Here is a 21,098-nt window from a genome sequence, read left to right as displayed (position 1 = left end):
ATCTCTCATATTTTTTATACATTTTTTTATAAAAAAAACCAAAATTGCAACTTTTAATCATATTTCCAAAATAGACTTAAGGATATTTTCATAATTGTCGATGTGAACCCTGTAGCCTGCTATCATACTTTCTTTCATATTGACATAGTGAAATTAGTATGAGCCATGAAGTAGACAATTTAATTATTAAACTTAATATATGTGTACATAAAATGTCTAGAATAATAAATTTAAAATTTAAAATTTAAAATTTATTTTGTTACAAGATCAAAATCTTGAATTGTTTTAAAATATTGTAAGTAATTTTCCCATATTATTATTTTTAAAATGATAAAAATGCCACTTATCTTGGTCGGGCTTAAAAACGAACCATATTTGACAGCCCATATTCGTGAACAACCTAAAAACAGCCCAAATTCGATTCGACCTCTCTATATTCCCTCTTTCCCTAACCTTCTTCTCCAAACCTCGTCGCCTGAACCACCAAAACAGAGCGCTCTCTCTCTCTCTCTCTCTCTCTCTCTCTAAATTAGTTATGGTGGAAGTGGAGAGAGTGTTCATAGGAGCAGGGTGCAACAGAATAGTGAACAACGTCTCATGGGGCGCTTCTGATTTAGTCGCCTTTGGTGCTCACAACGCCGTCTCAATCTTCTGCCCCAAGGTTCAATTTCTACTTTTTCACTTTTCAATTTTCATTCAATCTCTACACTTTAATTGCCTCTGATTCGATCATCTTCACTTCTTCTATGTTCTTTTTCCACAGACTGCGCAGATTCTAACTACGCTTCCTGGTCACAATGCTTCCGTGAATTGCACCTACTGGCTTCCTTCTACCAAGTTCGCATTTAAAGGTACATTCTTGCATAATCATTGCTTCAATATTAAGCTTGAATTGTTTTTATTATCAAAATTAATCTTTAATTTGTAAATTACTATCTCAGCATAAACTTTTATGCTAGTGATTTTTGGGTTTGTTACAAATGTTCATTGTTTTGTGCTCACAGCAAAAAATTTGGAGCTGCACTTTTTACTTTCCGGAGATGCCGATGGTGCCATTATTTTGTGGGAATTGTCTCTAGCAGACAAAAAGGTACTTTTTTTTTTGGCCGAATGAATCAGTGTAAATTTGGAAGCACTTTGTTAGCAGTGAGTTTGAATGTTAAAAATAGTGACCAGTTAACATAATGGATGGTTAGTCTTATTAATGGCCTCTTTGAATGCTCATAGATCATTAATGAAGTTGAGCATATTCTCTGAAGTTCAATGTGAAAGTTGATGTCAGTAAAGTGTTAAAAATTTTAAATTATTTGTTTTTTTCAAATTGGGATGCTGACTGACATAATAACCCAACATGCTAATGTGAAAAAAAATTATACAACATTGTTCCCTAGGAAGCACGGATACGGATACGAGATACGGGTACGATACGATACGGATACGGTGATACGGCAAAATTCAAAAAAGTAGGATACGGATACGGCGGGGATACGTTCATAAAAAATATTTTTTTTCACAATTTTTAGTAATGTAGCATACACAAAAATAAAATTTCAACAATTTTTAGTAATGTAACATACATAAAATAAAATTTCAACAATTTTTAGTAATGTAGCATACATAAAAATAAAACTTAAAACAAAACATTAATGTAGCATCACCCATAACAACCATAATGCATCACCCATAACAAAAAATTCATCAATTCAATTAAATTTCAACAATTTCAACAATATAGCATCACCTATAACAACCATAATGCAATTCAATCCCAAATTAAGGGGGAAAAAATTTACAAAGTTCATTTATTTATCGATAAGTTTATTTATTTATTTATTTATAAGTTTTTTTTACCTTATTTGATTTATTAATAAGTTTACAAAGTTTATAATTTTATAAGTTGACAAAATTTATTTTTAATAAGTTTATTTATTAATAAGTTTTTTTTTACCTTATTTGATTTATTATTAATAAATTTACAAAATTTATAATTTTATAAGTTGACAAAGTTTATTTTTAATAAGTTTATTTATTAATAAGTTTTTTTACCTTATTTTATTTATTTATTAATAAGTTTATTTATTTATTTGTTTTATCAGATAAAAGAAATAATTTTTTTTAAAATTTTTTTATTTGTTTTATCAGATAAAAGCGAATACATATAATTTTTTTTTTTTAATATCTTATTTGATTTGCAGAGTATACATACAAAAAATTAAAATATATATATATATATATATACATATGCAAAACAGAGAGACGAATCGAGATCGACCAAGAGGGGGGGGAGATGAGATCGAATCGAGATCTCCAACTAGACAGACAGATCGAGCGACAGCGAGAGGGAGAGGGAGAGAGAGAGAGTTCGTGAGATCGAGTGAGGCAGACAGAGAGAGCGAAATGGAGAGAGAGAGGGACGAACCTGATGATCGACGATCGTGGAGCTCCTATTCGCGAACCTAGTCGACGATCGGCGAGCTGCTGTTCGAGACGACTACGAACTCCTTCTCCTCCTCCTTCGCGGCTGCTGTTCGACCTAGGTAAGAGAGAGTTTGATTGATTATTATTTTTCTTTTTTTTTTTGTGTTTTATTTCATCTCATTTTCAGATTTTATAATTTGACCCCATTTTAAGTTTTTTAAATTATTTTTTTTGCCCCGTCGTATCCATACTGTATCCTGACCGTATCCTCGCGTATCCTAGACGTATCCGAAATTCAAAAATTAAAAAAAAAAATTGGATACTTCATTTTCCGTATCTGATACGTATCCCGCCATATTGGGCGCGTATCTGTATCCGACACGTATCCGATACGCGTACGGAGGCTATTTCGGAGTATCCGTGCTTCATAGATTGTTCCATATTATGGGAAAAGGTACAATACTGAATTTTGTATTTAACAAATTTTGAAGATAAATTTGTTTATGAATCTTTAAATTGAAAACCACCTTTGTTAAAGCATATTCAACATATACTGATAGGCCAAATCTCTGACTTAAGACTTACCTTTTTTAAATGGATTTTCAGTTTTAAAAGCTAGCCGATTAGGCATGATCAAACTTAGTAGAAGATCCATCTGAAATTGCTAGACTTAAGTAATTTGTGTCATCAAACAACCCCTTCAAGTACTGGGAAAGAATGCAGACTTACCTTCGCAAGCCAATTCAGCATTATTAATCTAATTTAGTTGAAGATCCATTGAAATTTTTTATATTTAAGTAATTGGGTTATCAAAGAATCCTTTCTAGTGCTGACAAATGATGCAAACTACTTTGGCTAGAGCTATATAAAATATATACATTTGGACATGGATGGGATAATAGGTGTCCAAGGATTTGGCCCTGGAATCTGAATTAGCTTAAAGAAAGCCAATCAAAATGCATGGATTTTATTGTATTAAAAGAGTAGTGAAGTTGAGAAGCCTAGTCTGTCATCAATAGAAACTTGTGATAGAGTGATGTGGTTCTATCAGTAGTTAGGTCTAAGGACACTTGTTATGTGGTTTGTGATTTAGTGAAGTTATTTTGAAGACACCCGTTACAAGGTTTGTGATTTTGTGAAGTTAGTTGAAGTTGCAGCCTTGAAGGGTGTGTTTCGTTTGTTTCAAATGAAGCTTTTAATTTTAGAAATCTATAATACAGTTAGCAAATTGTAGAACAACTAATTTACAATCATCTAATAAAATTCATAGCAGATGTGTAATACAATTTACTCATTTAAAGAGTGAAGTTTTTCTATCATATTTAATTTATTAGAAAATTTTAGAATGAATAACTTCATGTTGAATGCTCTGTTCACAAAATTTCGGTCATGCATTATTTGCTAAAAAGTTTTGGTTTGAATGCTTTTGCAGTGGAGGTATGTATTACAAGTGCCACAACCACACAAGAAAGGCGTTACATGCATTACTGGAATTATTATTTGTCCAACTGATACAGTGTTTGCATCTACGTCTTCTGATGGTACAGTTTATGTATGGAGATTGGTCCTTCCGTCTTCGTCCGGAGGTGAGTAATATGGATTCAGGCTGTTTCAACATGCTAATCATAATTTCAGTTTGATGATTGAACTGCTATCCCCACTTATACGTCCATAGCTTGTTACTAGCTCGGCTGAAGTATTTTCAGCATAACCGTGTTATTGATGCTTATTGTTTTTAATTGTGACCATTTTTTCTCCCAGTCTTTGTTTGGGGGTTTTGAGTATTCAAGATTTTTTGAATTTCATAAATGCACAGAGTTGTCTTCTTCTCCACGTCATAGGACGATGGTGCTTTAATTGACCATAGACACGATACATTTAATGGTTGCTCATACAGATTCGGTGTCGTAGTAATTTTGGTTAGATGCCCCAAGTAATGTCCAGGCATTTTTTGGTCTTCTCTTAATATAAAAGTGAATGATTAGCTTCTCGTCTTATGATGCTTCAGAATCAGCTAAAACTAGCCAACTAGTCTGTCTCTATCTGTAATGCATAAGCTAAATACATGAGGACTTTTGCTTTATGTATTGTGTTGTGTGTGGATTTGGAAAACGAGGTCTCAAGTCAAAAAGATTTAAAATTAGAGGACTAAAACTGAATATATGGAATGTAAAATTCAAAACTACATAATTAAAAATAAGGTGGACTTACGTGTAGGTTCTAATAGGTGGACTTATTGTTCAATAGGTCCTATGATAATTAATGACTTGTTCATCAAACACTATTAAAAAACATCATTAATTGTTAATTTTCAGCGACAATTTGAAAATTTTGTCACAAAAAATGTCACTAATTATAAGTTTTAGTGACAGTTTAAAAAAATCGTTATAAAAAAACGTTACTAATTTTTTACTTTCAGGGACAGTTTGAAAATTTTGTCACAGAAAAATATCACTAATTGTAAGTTTTAGCGACAATTTATAAAAACCGTGACAAAAAAGGTCACTAATTGTTAATTTTTAATGATATGTAAAAAATCGCGACAAAAAATTAATTTTAGCGACGATTTTACTAACACTTATTTTTAATAAGACTTGATGGAATTAACTCCAACTATTAAGACTTATTGGTAGTTTACCCTAAAAATAATGAATAAATGAATATTGAAAATCAGGAGATAATAAAGAGTGAACATTTTTGTTACTTAGATTTGATTATTAATAAGGACATGCAGGTTGGAGATGATGTTATACATTGAATCAAAGGTTTATTCAAGTGGAGTGCTTCTGTGCCATATTATGTGATCTATGAAAAATAAATAAATTTGAAAGACAAATTTTATAGAACAACTACCAGCAATGTGTTATGGGACTTAAACTTGGGAATTTTATAGAACAACAATTTGGAATTTTATGCAGATTGCTAATTAAAGGAGGCCAATTAGATCATTATCTTTGACAATAAATTTTAGTTTTTATTTCCCTTTTTTGCCAAACAATATTTGCTTCCATTTTTATTTTCTTGCCGTGTATTTTTGCACTATTCCCTTCTTTGTTCTTCCCAAGTTCTTGCTGCATACTATTTTGGCGATCATCTTATCCTATATGGAAAACAACATGAGTTTTATTTTAATGCCACTGGCACTAATCACTTGGTGTGTTTTCTCTAGGTGACTGTAAATTAACATGTCTGGATTCTCTCTTTGTTGGTTCAAAACCTATGGTTGCGCTTTCTCTAGCAGAGTTGCCTGGAAGTACTGGGCACCTTGTCCTGGCAATGGGGGGATTGGATAACAAAATCCATCTTTACTGTGGTGATAGGACAGGAAAAGTATGTGATATCAGACTTGTCCATTGTCTTGCATGTAATCTTTGTCTTGGCTCAAAAGGATTTTTGTTTCTTTGTTTGTTTATGTACCCAGTTTGTTCGTGCTTGTGATTTAAAAGGGCATACTGATTGGATCAGAAGTTTGGACTTCTCATTACCTGTATGCACAAATGGTGAAGCAAATAATCTTTTATTAGTAAGCTCATCTCAAGACAGAGGCATACGCATATGGAAGATGGCTCTAGCTAACTCTAAAAGGAAAGAAGAAATAAGCTTGGCTTCTTATATTGAAGGTCCAGTATTTGTAGCTGGCTCACACTCCTATCAGATATCATTGGAATCACTTCTCATTGGACATGAGGATTGGGTGTATTCGGTGGAATGGCAACCCCCTTTAAGTTCATCTGAAGATGGGGTTGAGTGTCATCAACCTCAAAGCATTTTATCTGCGTCCATGGACAAGACAATGATGATCTGGCAACCCGAAAGGACCACTGGTATCTGGATGAATGTGGTTACAGTTGGAGAGTTAAGTCATTGTGCTTTAGGATTCTATGGTGGGCACTGGAGCTCAAGTGGAGATACTATTTTAGCCCATGGATATGGTGGATCTTTCCATCTCTGGAGAAATGTTGGTGTTGATGTAGACAACTGGAAACCACAAAAAGTTCCCTCTGGGCACTTTGCAGCAGTGACAGATATTGCGTGGGCCAAGTCTAGTGAATATTTGCTGTCAGTCAGTCATGATCAGGTAACTTTTGCCAAGCTGGATAAGGAGTTATATGAAGTTGTCTTGCTTTCTTTCTCTTTATTGTTATTTTTATTATTTGTGTGTATGTTCAGTTACATGCTTTTGGTTGGTTACTAGTTAATTTGTTTCTTCTCAGAGTATTTTGTGCAAGTAGAACCATGTAAGCTTCCCACATTTGCTCCCAGGACGAACCTATAAATTTGTTTCTAGAAACTGTTGAGAAATTTCTCAGATGTGATTTAGAACCAGATGAGTTCAATTTCAACCTCTTCCTTTTGTCCTCTCTAACCATTGACTCGAGCCGCCTTTTATTTAAACCACTCTCAATATGAATTTTTTTTTCCCCCCTCCTCTATCCACTTTTTGTGAGTGGAGTAGATTTTTTTATGAACTGTAGGCTATGTAGGGGTGGAGACTAGAAGTTCGCTATATCATGTATACATCAATTTTTATCAAAAAAATCATGTATAAGAAGCATAGATGTGGGCACTGATATGGACACGGATGCAGACACGGGACATGGTGATTTCAAAAAAATAGGGACACGGACACTGCAAGGACACGGCAATAAAATGTGTATCATATATTTTTATTTGCTAGCTAGATTAATATAACATCCACAAACAATCAATATTTGCAAAAACTAACTCTAGTTCTTTCTTTTTTTAAAAAAAAAAAAACACTTTTAAATTAACACGTATAGTTTATAGCTTTTTTTATAGATGATTTATTAAGTATTTAAATCTAAGAAAAAAATAATAAACATTTAACATTTATCAAAAATACTAAATAAAATGGGAGAAAAGACAACTTGGAATGTTCCTAGTGTGTTCCCGAAGTGTCTCCTGCGTGTCCCATGAGAATAAATTAATCAAATAAGGGGGCACACCATGTGGTGTCTCCCATACGTGTCTCCGAAGTGTCCGCGTGTCCCTGAAGTGTCCGTGTGTCTGACATGGATAAGGCACTTGTTTTGAAGTGTCGGTGTTTCATAGACATCAATTAGAAAATAAGCCTTTCTTTTCAACAGTATGTACTATTTGGGACCAGTGTCTTCCCTTACATTAGAATTTAGAACACAATTTATTTTTTTCTCTACCCAAGGCCCAGGGTAATGTCAGACAAGTATTAAACTAGTTAAAAGCTTTAGCATGTGTGATGTTAATTACAGTAGTTTAACTCATGAAGTCCTTCTATTTATGGGGAGCAGGTTTGAGAAATTGAAGCCAATGTTACTCTGGGTCTAGTTGGTATAAGAAGAGGCACTTGGAGAGTTCGATTTAGAAAATCCAGAGTTTCATAACCCCACGGGACATTAATAAACAGTTTGGGCGGTGTCATCCAATCTGTGGGGTCAAGAGGTTGATATTTTTTCACCCTTTGGCCTCATTAGAAAAAAAAAAAAAAAAGAAAAAAAAAAGAAAGGAAATTGCTACCTTCAAAATTTTTACCTAGATTCATATGTGAATATTTGACTCAGTTCAGTAAAGACTGCTGAACCTATATAGTGAGACTTTATGTGAATCTTTTTCAGCGTTTCTGCTCTAGGTGAGGTCACATTTCACTTTAATCACACGCTACTAAGTTTTCCTTTACTATCTGAAGCACCTTAATTTTGTATCATTACTGTAAATGCAGGCCAAGTGACTCCTCACGCTTAGATACATGCTTGGAAAGCTAAGAGGCCTTTTGTAGGGAAAATAATTTTCTAAGTCACGTTTCTTTTGCATACAAATTTAAGCTGAGCAGATAGCTTAATTACATGTTACAATTTATTTTGATTATGTTGTATCCACAGTAGAGAATCTCAATTTTACATATTTCGAAATTTGCAGACCACAAGGATTTTTGCTCCATGGCTTAGTGAACCTCATTTGAAAAATGGGGACTCTTGGCATGAAATTGCTCGTCCTCAAGTTCATGGCCATGATATTAACTGTGTCACAATCATCCAAGGGAAGGGCAACCACCGTTTTGTGAGTGGGGCTGATGAGAAAGTTGCCAGAGTATTTGAAGCACCTCTGTCTTTTTTGAAGACATTGAATCATACAACTTTACAGAAATCTACTTTTCCTGAAGACATGCAAGCTCATATTCAGATTTTGGGTGCGAATATGTCTGCCCTTGGGCTATCACAAAAACCTATTTATGTTCAAGGTAGAGTGCTCTCTCTCTCTCTCTCAATTATTTAATGTTGTGTGATATAGTAGTGATGCTACAACCCATTGCAATGCATCATTCTTTGTGTCTGAATCAAGTGGTAGAAGGAATGGTGTTCCTTTTTTATTATGTGAATTTGATATTTCCCATGTATTCTTTGATTTTTTATTTGCTTGATAGTCCAGATTTTAAAAATAGGATTGTTTAAAGATCACTTTCTTATCCATCCCAATTTGTTAGTCTATTTCCTGAAGCCATTACATGCTGGCCTCTATTCTCAGTTTAATTATGCTTCAACTTTAACTAAAATCGTTAATGTAAAAAAATTATCTTTTTCATTTTTACTTTTTATTGTGGAACATTTTTGAGGCCTCTAAAAAGTGAAAATGGGAACCACAAATCAGGATGGAGTATATAAATTGAAGGGAATGATCCACAGGAGTGATTACTTTTAGGCAAAAATATCCCTTTCCAATTTTGCCAATCTTATGGTCCGTTTATGCTCCAAACATTGACCCACTTCACTCTTGGCAAAAACACTTAATGGCTGATTAGTCTGTACGATAAAATTATTATAAACAAAGAGAGGGTTCTGCTCGGTTCGGATACTGTCAGTACACTAAGTATGGACACAGACACGTTGCACGACATGGACATGACATGGATACACTAACCCGACATGGACATGACACGGATACCATAATGTTGCAATGTTTTTTCTTAACTGTTGATAAAATTACTGGAGAAACTCCTTTGCTTCCTGTTTATGTGTAGGTTTAAGTATGTATGATTTTTGCTAAATAGAATCATTGAACAGTAGTCTTTTTTTCGTTGCACAGCTCCACATGAGACCCCAGACAGAAATGGTAGTGATGGCCTTGACACAATCGAAACTATTCCAGATGCAGTTCCAGTTGAATTTACCGAACCTCCAATTGAAGAACAATTGTCATGGCATACATTATGGCCAGAGTCACACAAACTCTATGGTCATGGGAACGAGCTGTTTTCATTATGTTGTGATCATGAGGGGAAGCTTGTTGCGTCATCTTGTAAGGTATCAGGTCACATTCTTATTGCTGTTGTAGTACTTGAAAGTTGTAGGTACCATAACATTAATAACAGCTTTGAGATGTTTACTGCTTGAATTGTCTGGTAGAACGTCAGAAAGGCCATGTGCTTCCATACACATTTAGGCTGTTATGGATTGAACTGAATAGGATGACATTGCCTTTAAACATGCAAAAAGAGATGTGAGGGCCCTCTGTGTTACGCGATAGGTAACTCCTATTAATGTTCTCATGATTGTTAAATATTTCTTCCTTTAAAAAAGTATTTGAGGAGAAAATTTAGTACATCAGAATGGAGTTGTTACAGAAAAAGTGCTCTCTCTAGCCATATATGCAAGTAGAAAAGTTGAAAGAAAATCTTTGAATGAGATCCTATAATGCCCATACTTGAAGTGAATAATAATGGCCTTTGAGTCCATGTGACACAATGGCTTGAATTAACTTTTTGTTTTAAGGAATCTAATAGTAACTGAATAGTTGTAGAGTTACTTGAGATGGCATGACGTCAGTACAATGGTCGCCGATCAAAAAAAAAAAAAAAAAGGTAATGTCTGCACAATGGTCTTGCACGAGTACTTGGACAACATTAATCTGTCACTGAAGATGTGGTATTGTCAAGTTTGTTCCATTTCTGATAGTTTGTCTTTTTTAGCTTTATTTTTGTTTTTTGTTTTTATTTTCATGGTACACAGCATATCTTTTTGGTATCTATTGCTGCTCATGAATAGCAAATCTTGCAGGCCCAATCTGCATCAGTGGCAGAAATATGGCTATGGCAAGTGGGTTCATGGAAGGCAGTTGGTCGTTTGCAGTCACACAGCTTAACAGTGACACAGATGGAATTCTCTCACGATGACAACTTTCTTTTGGCGGTCTCAAGGGATCGCCAGTTTTCTGTCTTCTCAATCAAGCACACAGGTATGATAGATATCAGCTACTTCATTAATAATGCACCCTTTTCTATGATTTCTGTTTTGTAGTTTTCTTAAAGGTAAAGCAATCTTTTAGACAATTGAGCAACTAAAAGATGCCTAATAAAGCATTCAAATTCTCACGTCGTGCTGTTTAGTTGAAAACATAAAAATTGAAAGAAGAAACAAAAAACAAAAAACAGAAAACAAAAACAAAAACAAAAAAAAACAAAAACAAAAACAAAATATAACATAACACTAAAACAAACAAAACATTTTGATGTTTTCTTTTAGAAATGATAGTGTGATGATGGATAAAGTAGCACCACCACCCCAACTTTTCTCATTCTTTGCCGCTTCCGTTTTCTACTTAAAGGGCGTTTAGAATGATCATCCCTTCCATTTTCATTTTCATTTCCATTTCCCTTTATCACCAACCATATGGAGCAATTAGAATTCTTTAGCGAGAAGAAAACAAAGTTGGAATTAATTCATGATGAGATTATGTTTATTCTCTTCACTGCATATCCTAATACTGATTGGTGCTGCATAATACATATTGTATCTAGGTGTTGACGAAATTAGTTATGAGCTTCTAACAAGACAGGAGGCTCACAAAAGAATCATATGGGCATGTTCTTGGAACCCATTTGGTCATGAATTTGCCACCGGTTCAAGGGACAAGACTGTGAAGATCTGGGCTATTATAGAGAAGGGATCTTCAGTTAAGCAGCTCATGACTCTGCCACAGTTCAACAGTAGTGTCAATGCTCTATCTTGGGTCGGTCTTGATCGTCCGAGCAATCACGGATTTCTTGCAGTTGGAATGGAAACTGGACTCATTGAATTGTGGAGTCTTTCCGTTAACAGAACTGAAGAACATGCAACTGCCTCTCTCATCAAGCAGTTGGATCCATTAATGTGCCATGTTTCGACAGTGCATCGTTTGGCGTGGAGAAACTCTGAGAAGAGTCTAGACTCAAGGACGGTGCAGCTTGCTTCTTGCGGAGCTGATCATTCTGTGAGAGTGTTTGAGGTACATCTTGATTAGTGGAACACTAATTGTTGTATTTTCTGTATACAGAGGATTCTTTTACTAATTTAGTTTACAGAGAAATTTCATTTCACAGAGACAGATTCTTCTTTGTATACCTTTTTGTGAGCTTTGGGGTTGATTAAATTTTGATTTTCTTCTGTGGTAGTACACGTTAGTGCTGTGAGTGGCTTATTAGTTTGACCTCCATCTTTAAGTCTCTTTTTTCTTTTCTTTTCTTTGGCAGTTTTAGTGAAATTTTTAGGAGCTGAACGTAAAGAATTTTGAGAATTATTTGGAAAAAGTTTATGAAATACAAAAAAAAAAAAAAGCTTCAGCCAGATGAGGTGTTTGGGAACCTGAGACCAACACCAAGCAATGGAATTGATTATTGTTTGTAATTCTCTCTCTCTCTCTCTCTCTCTCTCTCTCTCTCTCTCTCTCTCTATATATATATATATTTTATTATATAAAGCAAATGCTTGACTTGGTATTTACATCACGGATTTTCTTTATTCCCAAATTACTCCTTATAGCTATCTTTATATACTCATAAGAGTAGTTATAGACAGATACATAAATAGACTTACAAAGACTGCCATAGAGAGAGATTCACAATTATCTCATAATATACCTATGATCTTCTTTACACACCCCTATGCAAAATTGCTTTAGAGCTCTAAAAGAGCACCTCTAAACTAGCATTAAATTGTCTTTTAGTGGCTTTTGTTTTGTCTTTTTCTATTTTTTTTTTTTTTTAATTGGGTGCCACCTCATTAGAGCCAGCTCTAGTTAGAGTTCTCAATCACTCCCCCACACTATGGGGCGTGTTGCCAACATAGTAAAAAGGTAACTTTTTGACTTTTTTGAATCACATCTCTCTCTATTTTTTTAACACAAAAAAGTCAAAATATAATTTTTTAACTTTTTTAGATCACATCATTTTTCTATTTTTTTTACACAAAAAAGTTAAAAAATTACAAAAAAATTCAAAAAGTCGGCTTTTTATGAACTTTTCAAAACACCACAGATTACCCTTTTATAACATATATATATATATATATATATATATGAATAGTATTGTGTGTGTTTGAACCATTTGAATCAAGTAGTGTAGTGATTCACATGGTTCTTGCCGGCTTATATGAATTGTTTTTATGCCCTCTATTATGTTTATATTTGTCAGAGACTTTCTTAAATTCAATTAGGCATTCTTGTAAATGAACAACAACTATGTAGTCTTATTCCTAAAAGATTGACTTCAAAATAGTATATCCAAATTATGTTAAACTAACAAAATAAATGAACAGGGAAATAGACTTATTTATAAAATTGAGGGGTGTTTTGAGAAGATGAAAATAAATAATTTTTTGTTTATTTTGTGGCTTTTTGATTTTTTCATAAATGTATTTGAGAAGTGCTAAATAAGTATTTTTTTTTTTAGAAATTATTATAATAGAGTGTCACATCATTTGTAAAAATTATAAAATTTCCATTGTACCCTCATATATATTTCTAAAATTACCATTTTACTCAACAAAGCGAGGGATTTCAGTAATTTCACAAGCTGACTTACATATATCTTCTCAAATGACTTTCTACTCAAAAAAATTGACTTGTTGATTATTTGAAATAAATATTAAGCTCACTCATATCCATCTTCCCAAAATGTCCCCAAGTATCAAACATGAATTGAACCAACTCGTATGAATGTGTCATTATTGTGGCTTAAAATGCTGATGGGTATTGATTGGAAAATGACTAATTAGGGGTCAAAAGCAAAACCTGACAAAGTTCGGTTTATTTGATCGTTGAAGCCACGCAGATTATTTCCCACTTCTCTTTCTTTCTGTATGAAGAAGAAGACGACAAAAGACAAAAGGCCTCTCTTCTCTCCTCTTCTTTTCTTGGTGTTCATCAAAAGGGTGCTAATATCATTACTCAAAATGCAACAACTAAAAATTAAACAATTTTAAACACTGAATGATTATTCAATCCCTCTAGTTCCTCTCGAAGGCCGCCATACTGTTGGAATGGTTATAAAATTTTGGATAAAATCAGAATTTTTTTTTAAGTTCGGTCTATTTTTTAGGTGGGCCCCGAGTGTCGATTTACTCGGGTCAAAGTGGTAACGCGTTCTATGCCGCGTTGTGATTCACGTGGTATATTTGGTTGCTCAAAACCATTACCGAGTGAATGGGAAATTGAAGCCAAAGTGTGCTCCATGGAAATGGAGTTTTGGTGGAAATTCCTTAAGGTTGTAAATTGGCTTGTCCCACATTGATTTGGTGGGAGGTTTTGAAAGGGTTTATAAGGCTTAGGGTGAGATACTTGGGGTGTGCCCCAAGGGGTACCCAAGTGTTTTAGAGGGAGAGATTATGGGCAAAATAGGCTAGACCCATTGGACCCAAAAATCACCACGTGCGCGGCGCCGCCGGCCGTCCGGGCGGGCTGGGCTTGGGCGCAAGTGCGTGGTGTGTGGTTGGGCTTCTAATCTTTTTGGGCCAAAAACATTTGAATTTAATTTTATTTTTTATTAAAATAAAATCCAGAATTCAAATTAAATTAGTTTGGATTTTTTGTTCATCCAAACAGGGCCCTTCCCGGTTTCAAACAGAAATAAACTGTTTTGGAATTAGTGCACACCCAAACAGGGCCCTTCCCGTTTTACTATCTGTTTGAATTCAAAACCCAACAGGTATGATACCTGTTCAATTCAAAACCAAGAGCTACATACCTGTTTAATTCAAATCCAAGAGCCACCTTCACATCTATAAATAGGACCACCCTCATTTGATATTTTGCATTCAGAAATTTCGTATTTCACTTCTGTTTTCTATTCTTCATCTTGCTGCATTTTATTTCCGAAAGAAAGAGTGTAAACACTTAGTGTGTTCGTAAGGCAAACAATTAGTAGTGCTGCTATTGTTTGTGGTAGATCATTTCATCCTGGGAGATAGACGTCCGAATTCTGAAAGCACCGTGGAGAGGACGAATCTGTCTTAAGGACACAGTGTTAAACACTGGACTTGATCAGAAAAATAATTCGAAGAAATTAAATCAAGTAAGTTATTTAATTACTTTCAGTGTTGTTTTTATTTGTTTATTTATTCAGATTTTAATTTTGTTTTTGTAACAAAATAAAATCTGTTTTGTTTTTTATTTATTTATTTTTATTTCGAGTTTGATTTTTGTAATCAAACATATTCTCTCCTTTTCTCTATTTCTTTTATTCTTGTTGTTGTTTTGTACACAACAGAATTAAATCTTTTTAAATACAGTGAAGATTGTCTGACACATACTTGTTTGAACCTCAATATATATATATATATATATAAGACATGGGTATAAAATACTTTACCTTTGTTCTGAATAAAATTTCAATCGCACGATTATCTCTCGAGATTTTTACAATATTGTATGATTTAGATTACATTAGACACAAAAATTTTAGAGAGAGAGAGGATCTTTAACTCGAGACATGTCACAAAACAAACATTTATTGGGAAGAAAAAAATAAAAAATAACACTTCATAACAAATAAACTAAAATATCAGTTTCTCATACCTTGCTTTTTCTTTAGATCATGAATTCATAGAGGAAGAATATAAAGGAGAGAAAAAATAGGTCAAAAAAATGAAATCACAAGATAATTTTATTTTTTTCAAAAATCTCTTGGTAAGGTTAGAATTTTAAAAAAAAAAATGAATAAATATTTATAATAGAAAAATCAATTTTTTTTTTTTGTTTAGTACTTTTATTCTTTAGTAAATCATTATTATCATCATTATTTATATATATATATATATATATATTTTGGGAGTGGGGGTTAGGTAAAAATTTGCTTAAAATAACAAAACAAAAAGAACTTGAAAGAAGTTTGAAAGGGAGAAGTAGCGCTCATTCTCTTATTAGATTTGTACCAAAAGGGAAGTATCCCCTAAGACAAAAGACAGACGATGTTGGCGTGGCGGTGATGGGGAGCCGAGTCAGCTGTGAGTACTTTTTCATCAAACATGAGGCTGCCACGGGTGTAACTATTTTCACAAATATAATGAATCATTAAAAATTATTTCAAATTTTACCTCGAAAGGTATGGTATGATGGTAATGTAAAATTAATGATGTGTAAATTATGGAATATTTTAGAAAGATGGTTATAATCAGTTTTTTGGTTAAAAGCTGATTATAATCAGCTTTTTGTGAGAGAGGGAAGTGGGTTATAATTTGGAAAGTGAATTATAACCTACTTTCCAAAATATTTAGAATGATTGTGATTTTTAAATGTATTTTTTTTAAGTAATTTTTTAATATTTTTTTGAATTTGTAATATTGTTGAAGTATTTTATGTAAAGAAATTACAAATGACAATCCTTTGTGATGTCAATAAAATTGATAAATGTCTAAAACATGTGTATTGAATTATATAAAAATATTTTGAGACGTGTATAGTTATACTAAAATTTTTTACTTTTGTTTTTGTCATTTTGTATCTTTGACGGTCATTAGCATGGCCCTTTGGTCAGGTTGTGATCCTACCAAAATGATATTTTCTTGTAATAAAATGGCATGGGACTAACAATGTCATGGGGCTTTGAATTTCCTAAAAAATGTTATTAATATTCTTATGGAAGAGTTGAGTTTGCTAATCCAATCCCACTTGATTGAACGTGAAAAGACTATTTAAAAAAAAGAAAAGAAAAGAAGAAGATAAATATTAATTAGTGCACCTGGAGCATTGTTTGATATTGAAATTAATGGAAAGCATGTCTTAAAATAAATGTTGAAGTGTATTTGATATAGTAAAAATTGCACCATGTTATTGGAGTATATCCCTTGAGACTTTATTTTATGGGTTTCGTGGGGCTCATGACGATAATCCAAACTGTTCATCTCATAAGTTTCAAAAAGAAAAACATATATGTAAAAATTAGTCTGATCAGATATCGATAGAGATGAAGAAAAATATATGTAAAAAAATTAGGCATAAATTGTTTGAGTTATCCAAATTATCCAAAAGTTATATATATATATATATATATATTTTTTTTTTCTTTTTGCACAATTAGGTTGATTAATTTGTTAAAATTAGACTCAATATTTTTTTTATAAATTATTAATAATATCAAAACAAATAATTTATATAATGTGATAGCGATAGAGAGAAGAAAGTTAAAAATTAAAATATCGATGTCGCCGCGGTGATTTTTATAATATCACAGTAAGAAATAAAAATAATTTTTTTTGGGGGGGGTTAGTGGTTAAAAAAGTACTTTAAAATGTAAGTTTTTGTGTCTTGCTACTTATTTATATGGGTTGGGATTCTCTCCAGTCTGTGATCGGACTAAAAACTATTGTTGAGACTGTGGGGATCCATCATGAGTTCTGTTTTGATAATTCAAATTTTCAATGTGTAGAACTCGTCAAATAATATATGTTTGTAAAAAATCACGTTGATCGAATATCGATAGCTATCTCATTGAATTAGATTTCTATCAACTATTTATTTTTTCACCGTTCATTTTTTTTTAATACAAAACTGATTGATCACGTAGCGATCGATATCCGATCAATGTAATTTTTTTACAGTCATATAATACTCGACAAGTTATACATATTCAACAGTTTAGATTATCGAAACGGGACCCGTGATGAATCTCCACGGTCCCAACAGTACATTCTAATCCGATCACGGACTGAAGGGAAGCCAACATTAGACTAGAAAGAAGTCAACCCCTATTTATATAATATATATAATGAATATGATCTAACGATTAAAATTATTGTAACATGATTTAACAGTTGAGAATTTATATATACAATTTGAATGTTGAATTGCTCCTATTGTTTAGTGTCTTTGCTTAAGACTGTCTATGTTTAAATCAAGTTTTTATTAAATTTCTATCTAAGCTTACACTAAATTTAAATATATATTATTTAATTATTAAAAAAATTTAAACCAAACTCGAATTGCTCAGGCCGTCCAAAAATTGCAGAAATATGGAAATGGAGTATGCAGCTTTTGCACTCGAAAAACACTTTTTACCGATGGAATCTATCTCTCTACCTGTCATTGCTGGCAAAATTGCACAAACCTCGTACACATCTTACGCTATTTTTTCAATCACTAATTAGTAGTAGTAGTAGTAAGTAGTTTAATATAATATATACATATATTAAAAATAACAGAATATAAAAGCACTGTGTCAGTGCACATTCACATGAGAATCAGTGATCGAATATATTAAATTTACAGTGCTTTCTAAGGCAGAGTATATTTGTAGTTACATTGATTCTAGTATATACATGGGTCAAAACTCATCTACTCAGCTATCCTGTTAATTAATCACTGTAATACACTTTTGTCCAAACTTTTTCTATAACCACTTTGTATATACATATATACACCTAATTGGTTTGATATATACTTTTTCTCTAATCACTTTGTATATACATATATACACCTAATTGATTTGATTTGATATATATATATACACACCCAAAAAAACATATTAAATTATGGCTGGGCTTGCCTCCGTTGGAGGGTCCACTTCGGTCTATTGAGTTCATTTTAGGATATTTTTTTGATAATTTAAATTGTTCTTTTTTTAAGATTTATTTAATATATTTTTTCTGTAAAAAATTACGTCGATCGGATAACGGGTGTTATGTATTTGGATAATTTTTTTATGAACTGTTAATTTCTTGACCGTTTGTTTTTTTTTTAGACAAAAGTGATCCAAATACAAAGTATCAGTTACCCGATCGACATAATTTTTTTATAGAAATAATATAATCAACAAATCTTAAAATATGAACGGTGCTGATTATTGAAAAGGGATCCAAAAGTAAGCTTAATAGGCCGAACTGAATCAAACTGTCTCAAATCTGGACTGATGACAATCTGGAAGCTTAAATTATTCATGTTCCACTCATGTTTATTAAAATTATAATATACATCAAATCAAATACTAATTTGATTTGGAAAAATGCAACAGTCCCCAACTTACTCATTTAAAATTATGACTTAACCATTTAAAATTATTTAGGTGGGTGATTGTGTGGTAAAAATTAAATTTGTATAGTGTAAAATTTATATATAGAATAAATCTGAAACACAAGATAATAATTCTTAATTACTTCTAAATAATTAAATCTAAATTTATAGTATTACTGTTTGATTTATATTCAATTTAAAAAACTTACTTGAGATTTTTTTTTTTTTTTTGAACCAGTACTTGAGATCAATTTGAAGGAATTACCATGTTTAAGGACAATTTGAAACTCATATTAATTTTTAAAATTCAGTTTAATAAACCTATACTTAGAATTATATATAAAAAAGCTATATTATTTGAATTTGGCTTAAAAGATAAATAAATTATACTTGTACACAATTTTAAAACTCATTAAAATTTTAAATTAAACTTAAGCAATTTACTGCTCGACTCAACATAACTCATTTATCTCCTTGCATACTTTTACCAGCTTTTTGTTGAATTAACAAAATAACAATACTAAAAACAGAGAGTACTAAACACAAAATGTATCAAAACAAAGAAAATGCTTTCATTAGAAATAAACTTAATTTATGTTAACAATGTGACAAGGGACACTCTTGATGTTAATGTGTGTGTGTGCGTGTGTGTGGGGGAGGGTGGGGGGCTGGTGGTGGTGGTCAACTAACATGTAAAGGGGGGTTAACCCCAAAACCCAATACTAGACATTCTATCAAACATCAAACAACATGGGTTTGCCTTGAATTGCTCCTCCAATTTAGTTAATTTGATACCTCGAGGAGAATGGTATTCCCAGGTTGACAAATGCACATGAGTGCTTTAGAGCATTGCTTAATATTGGCATTTGTATATAAAAAAATGTTGTAGATTATTTAAAAAATATTTTCAAACTAGTATTATTTATTTATTTATTTTTGTCTATCGTTGTTGCGGAGTCTAGGGAGCGTGGCTTAAGACGAAGAAATGGATTATTAAGGACAAAGGAATGGATGGCTCGCATGTCACGGGATTATGGAGGAAAAAGAAAGGCTAAGCGCATAGAGATCAAAAACTAACGATAGTCTAGCATATAAAGCATACCAACTACAAAATGCCGGAGATAATAGTTGCATTTTGAAAAGGGGAAAAAATGAATTTTAGTATATATCATTTTGTTAATAAACAAATTACCATGGCCACAAACAAGCATGAAGAAGCTGTAACAAGACTAAAGAAATGTGAAACACAATTCAATTCCAATCAAAATAAGGTAGCAGTAAACACCAGATGTCTTGTCCTTTGTGCATTTCCTTTATTTATTTATTTTTTTTTGTTATGTAGAATATCTTGGGTCAACTTTTGCGCACTAGACTAAGTCCTTACAATCCAAGCAAGCCTTTCGAAATAAGTGTCCCTCCAGTCCGTGGCATCAAGAGTTTTATATTGATTGGGAGAAGCACACCTGAGACCAAGAGGAAGCAAACCCCTAAGCCCAGGCCTCAAGCACCTAGTTGTTCACCGATATAGTTTAAATCACTAAGATCAGAGTGCAGTTGCAAATTTTAAAATACAATGAAAAGAAAGGATTGAGTGAGTCACAGTAACACAAGATTCAGAAATGTATTTGGAGTGGGGGGAGAGTGGGAGATGAACCAGTCAAGTAAGTAAAACTGTGATTACTCGCACGCCAATGGTGACGAAGAATGAGTAATACACACCTAATGTCTATTTAAGTATTCGACCGAATAGGATGGGGGATGCGATGAGGAAATGGTGAGAAGTGGTTCACTTTCATTTAATTAACCCATTATTCATTTCTACGACTGCTTCTACAATTTTGTGGTGCTTTAAGAATATTATTGACGATAACTGTAAAGGCCATTCAATTAGGCTCATGTTAATGTTAAAAGGTATGAGCAATTTCAGACGGGAGCATCTAGTGTCACCTAGCATGTGTCATAAAGAAAGCCTATTTGCTACAAATGGTTGAGAACATCAAGTGCCAAACTAGAAAATAAGAACTTGGACACATCACAAATAGAGGAAGAGAGAATCTTTGGTGAAGTAGTTAGGCCATGAGCACAAAATTAGGGCTGATAAAGCTCTGTTTGAAGAAGCAATGAGGATATGCCCTAAACGGATGTCTAATTCATGAATTCGAAAAAAATTATTCCATATGGGAGATGGTTCCTCAATTCTCTCTCTCTCTCTCTCTCTCTCTCTCTCTCTCTCTCTCTCAATGCAGTTGCAACCAAATTTGTAGAATAATGCTTCATTATGTTTACATCAATTTCAGTCAGAAAAGTTCTTCAAACAAAACATCAAACAAACAAAGCCTAAATGATCCCTCTCCAACATTTTATGTGCAAAAAGGCAAGGTATATGCACATGCAATTTCTCATGAACCAAACGGACATCTTAGTCAGAGCTC

The 21,098-nt window shown here is 32.9% G+C and overlaps 1 protein-coding gene across 1 annotated transcript; it reads left to right on the top strand.

The window, feature by feature from the left end:
* Positions 1-371: 371 nt before the first annotated feature.
* ELP2 (elongator protein 2) lies at positions 372-11,838 on the top strand. Its single transcript, XM_028204592.2, has 10 exons — positions 372-661; positions 764-851; positions 1,005-1,090; positions 3,851-4,004; positions 5,588-5,748; positions 5,840-6,496; positions 8,332-8,653; positions 9,496-9,713; positions 10,467-10,644; positions 11,207-11,838. Exons 1-10 carry the CDS (start codon positions 536-538, stop codon positions 11,686-11,688), a joined length of 2,472 nt encoding a protein of 823 aa, XP_028060393.2. The 5' UTR covers positions 372-535; the 3' UTR covers positions 11,689-11,838.
* The last annotated feature ends 9,260 nt before the right edge of the window (positions 11,839-21,098 follow it).

Source organism: Camellia sinensis, chromosome 5 (genome assembly GCF_055761805.1).
Source record: "Camellia sinensis isolate YWXY chromosome 5, ASM5576180v1, whole genome shotgun sequence".
NCBI lineage: Eukaryota > Viridiplantae > Streptophyta > Magnoliopsida > Ericales > Theaceae > Camellia > Camellia sinensis.
This window is presented reverse-complemented; position numbering and strand designations above follow the sequence as displayed.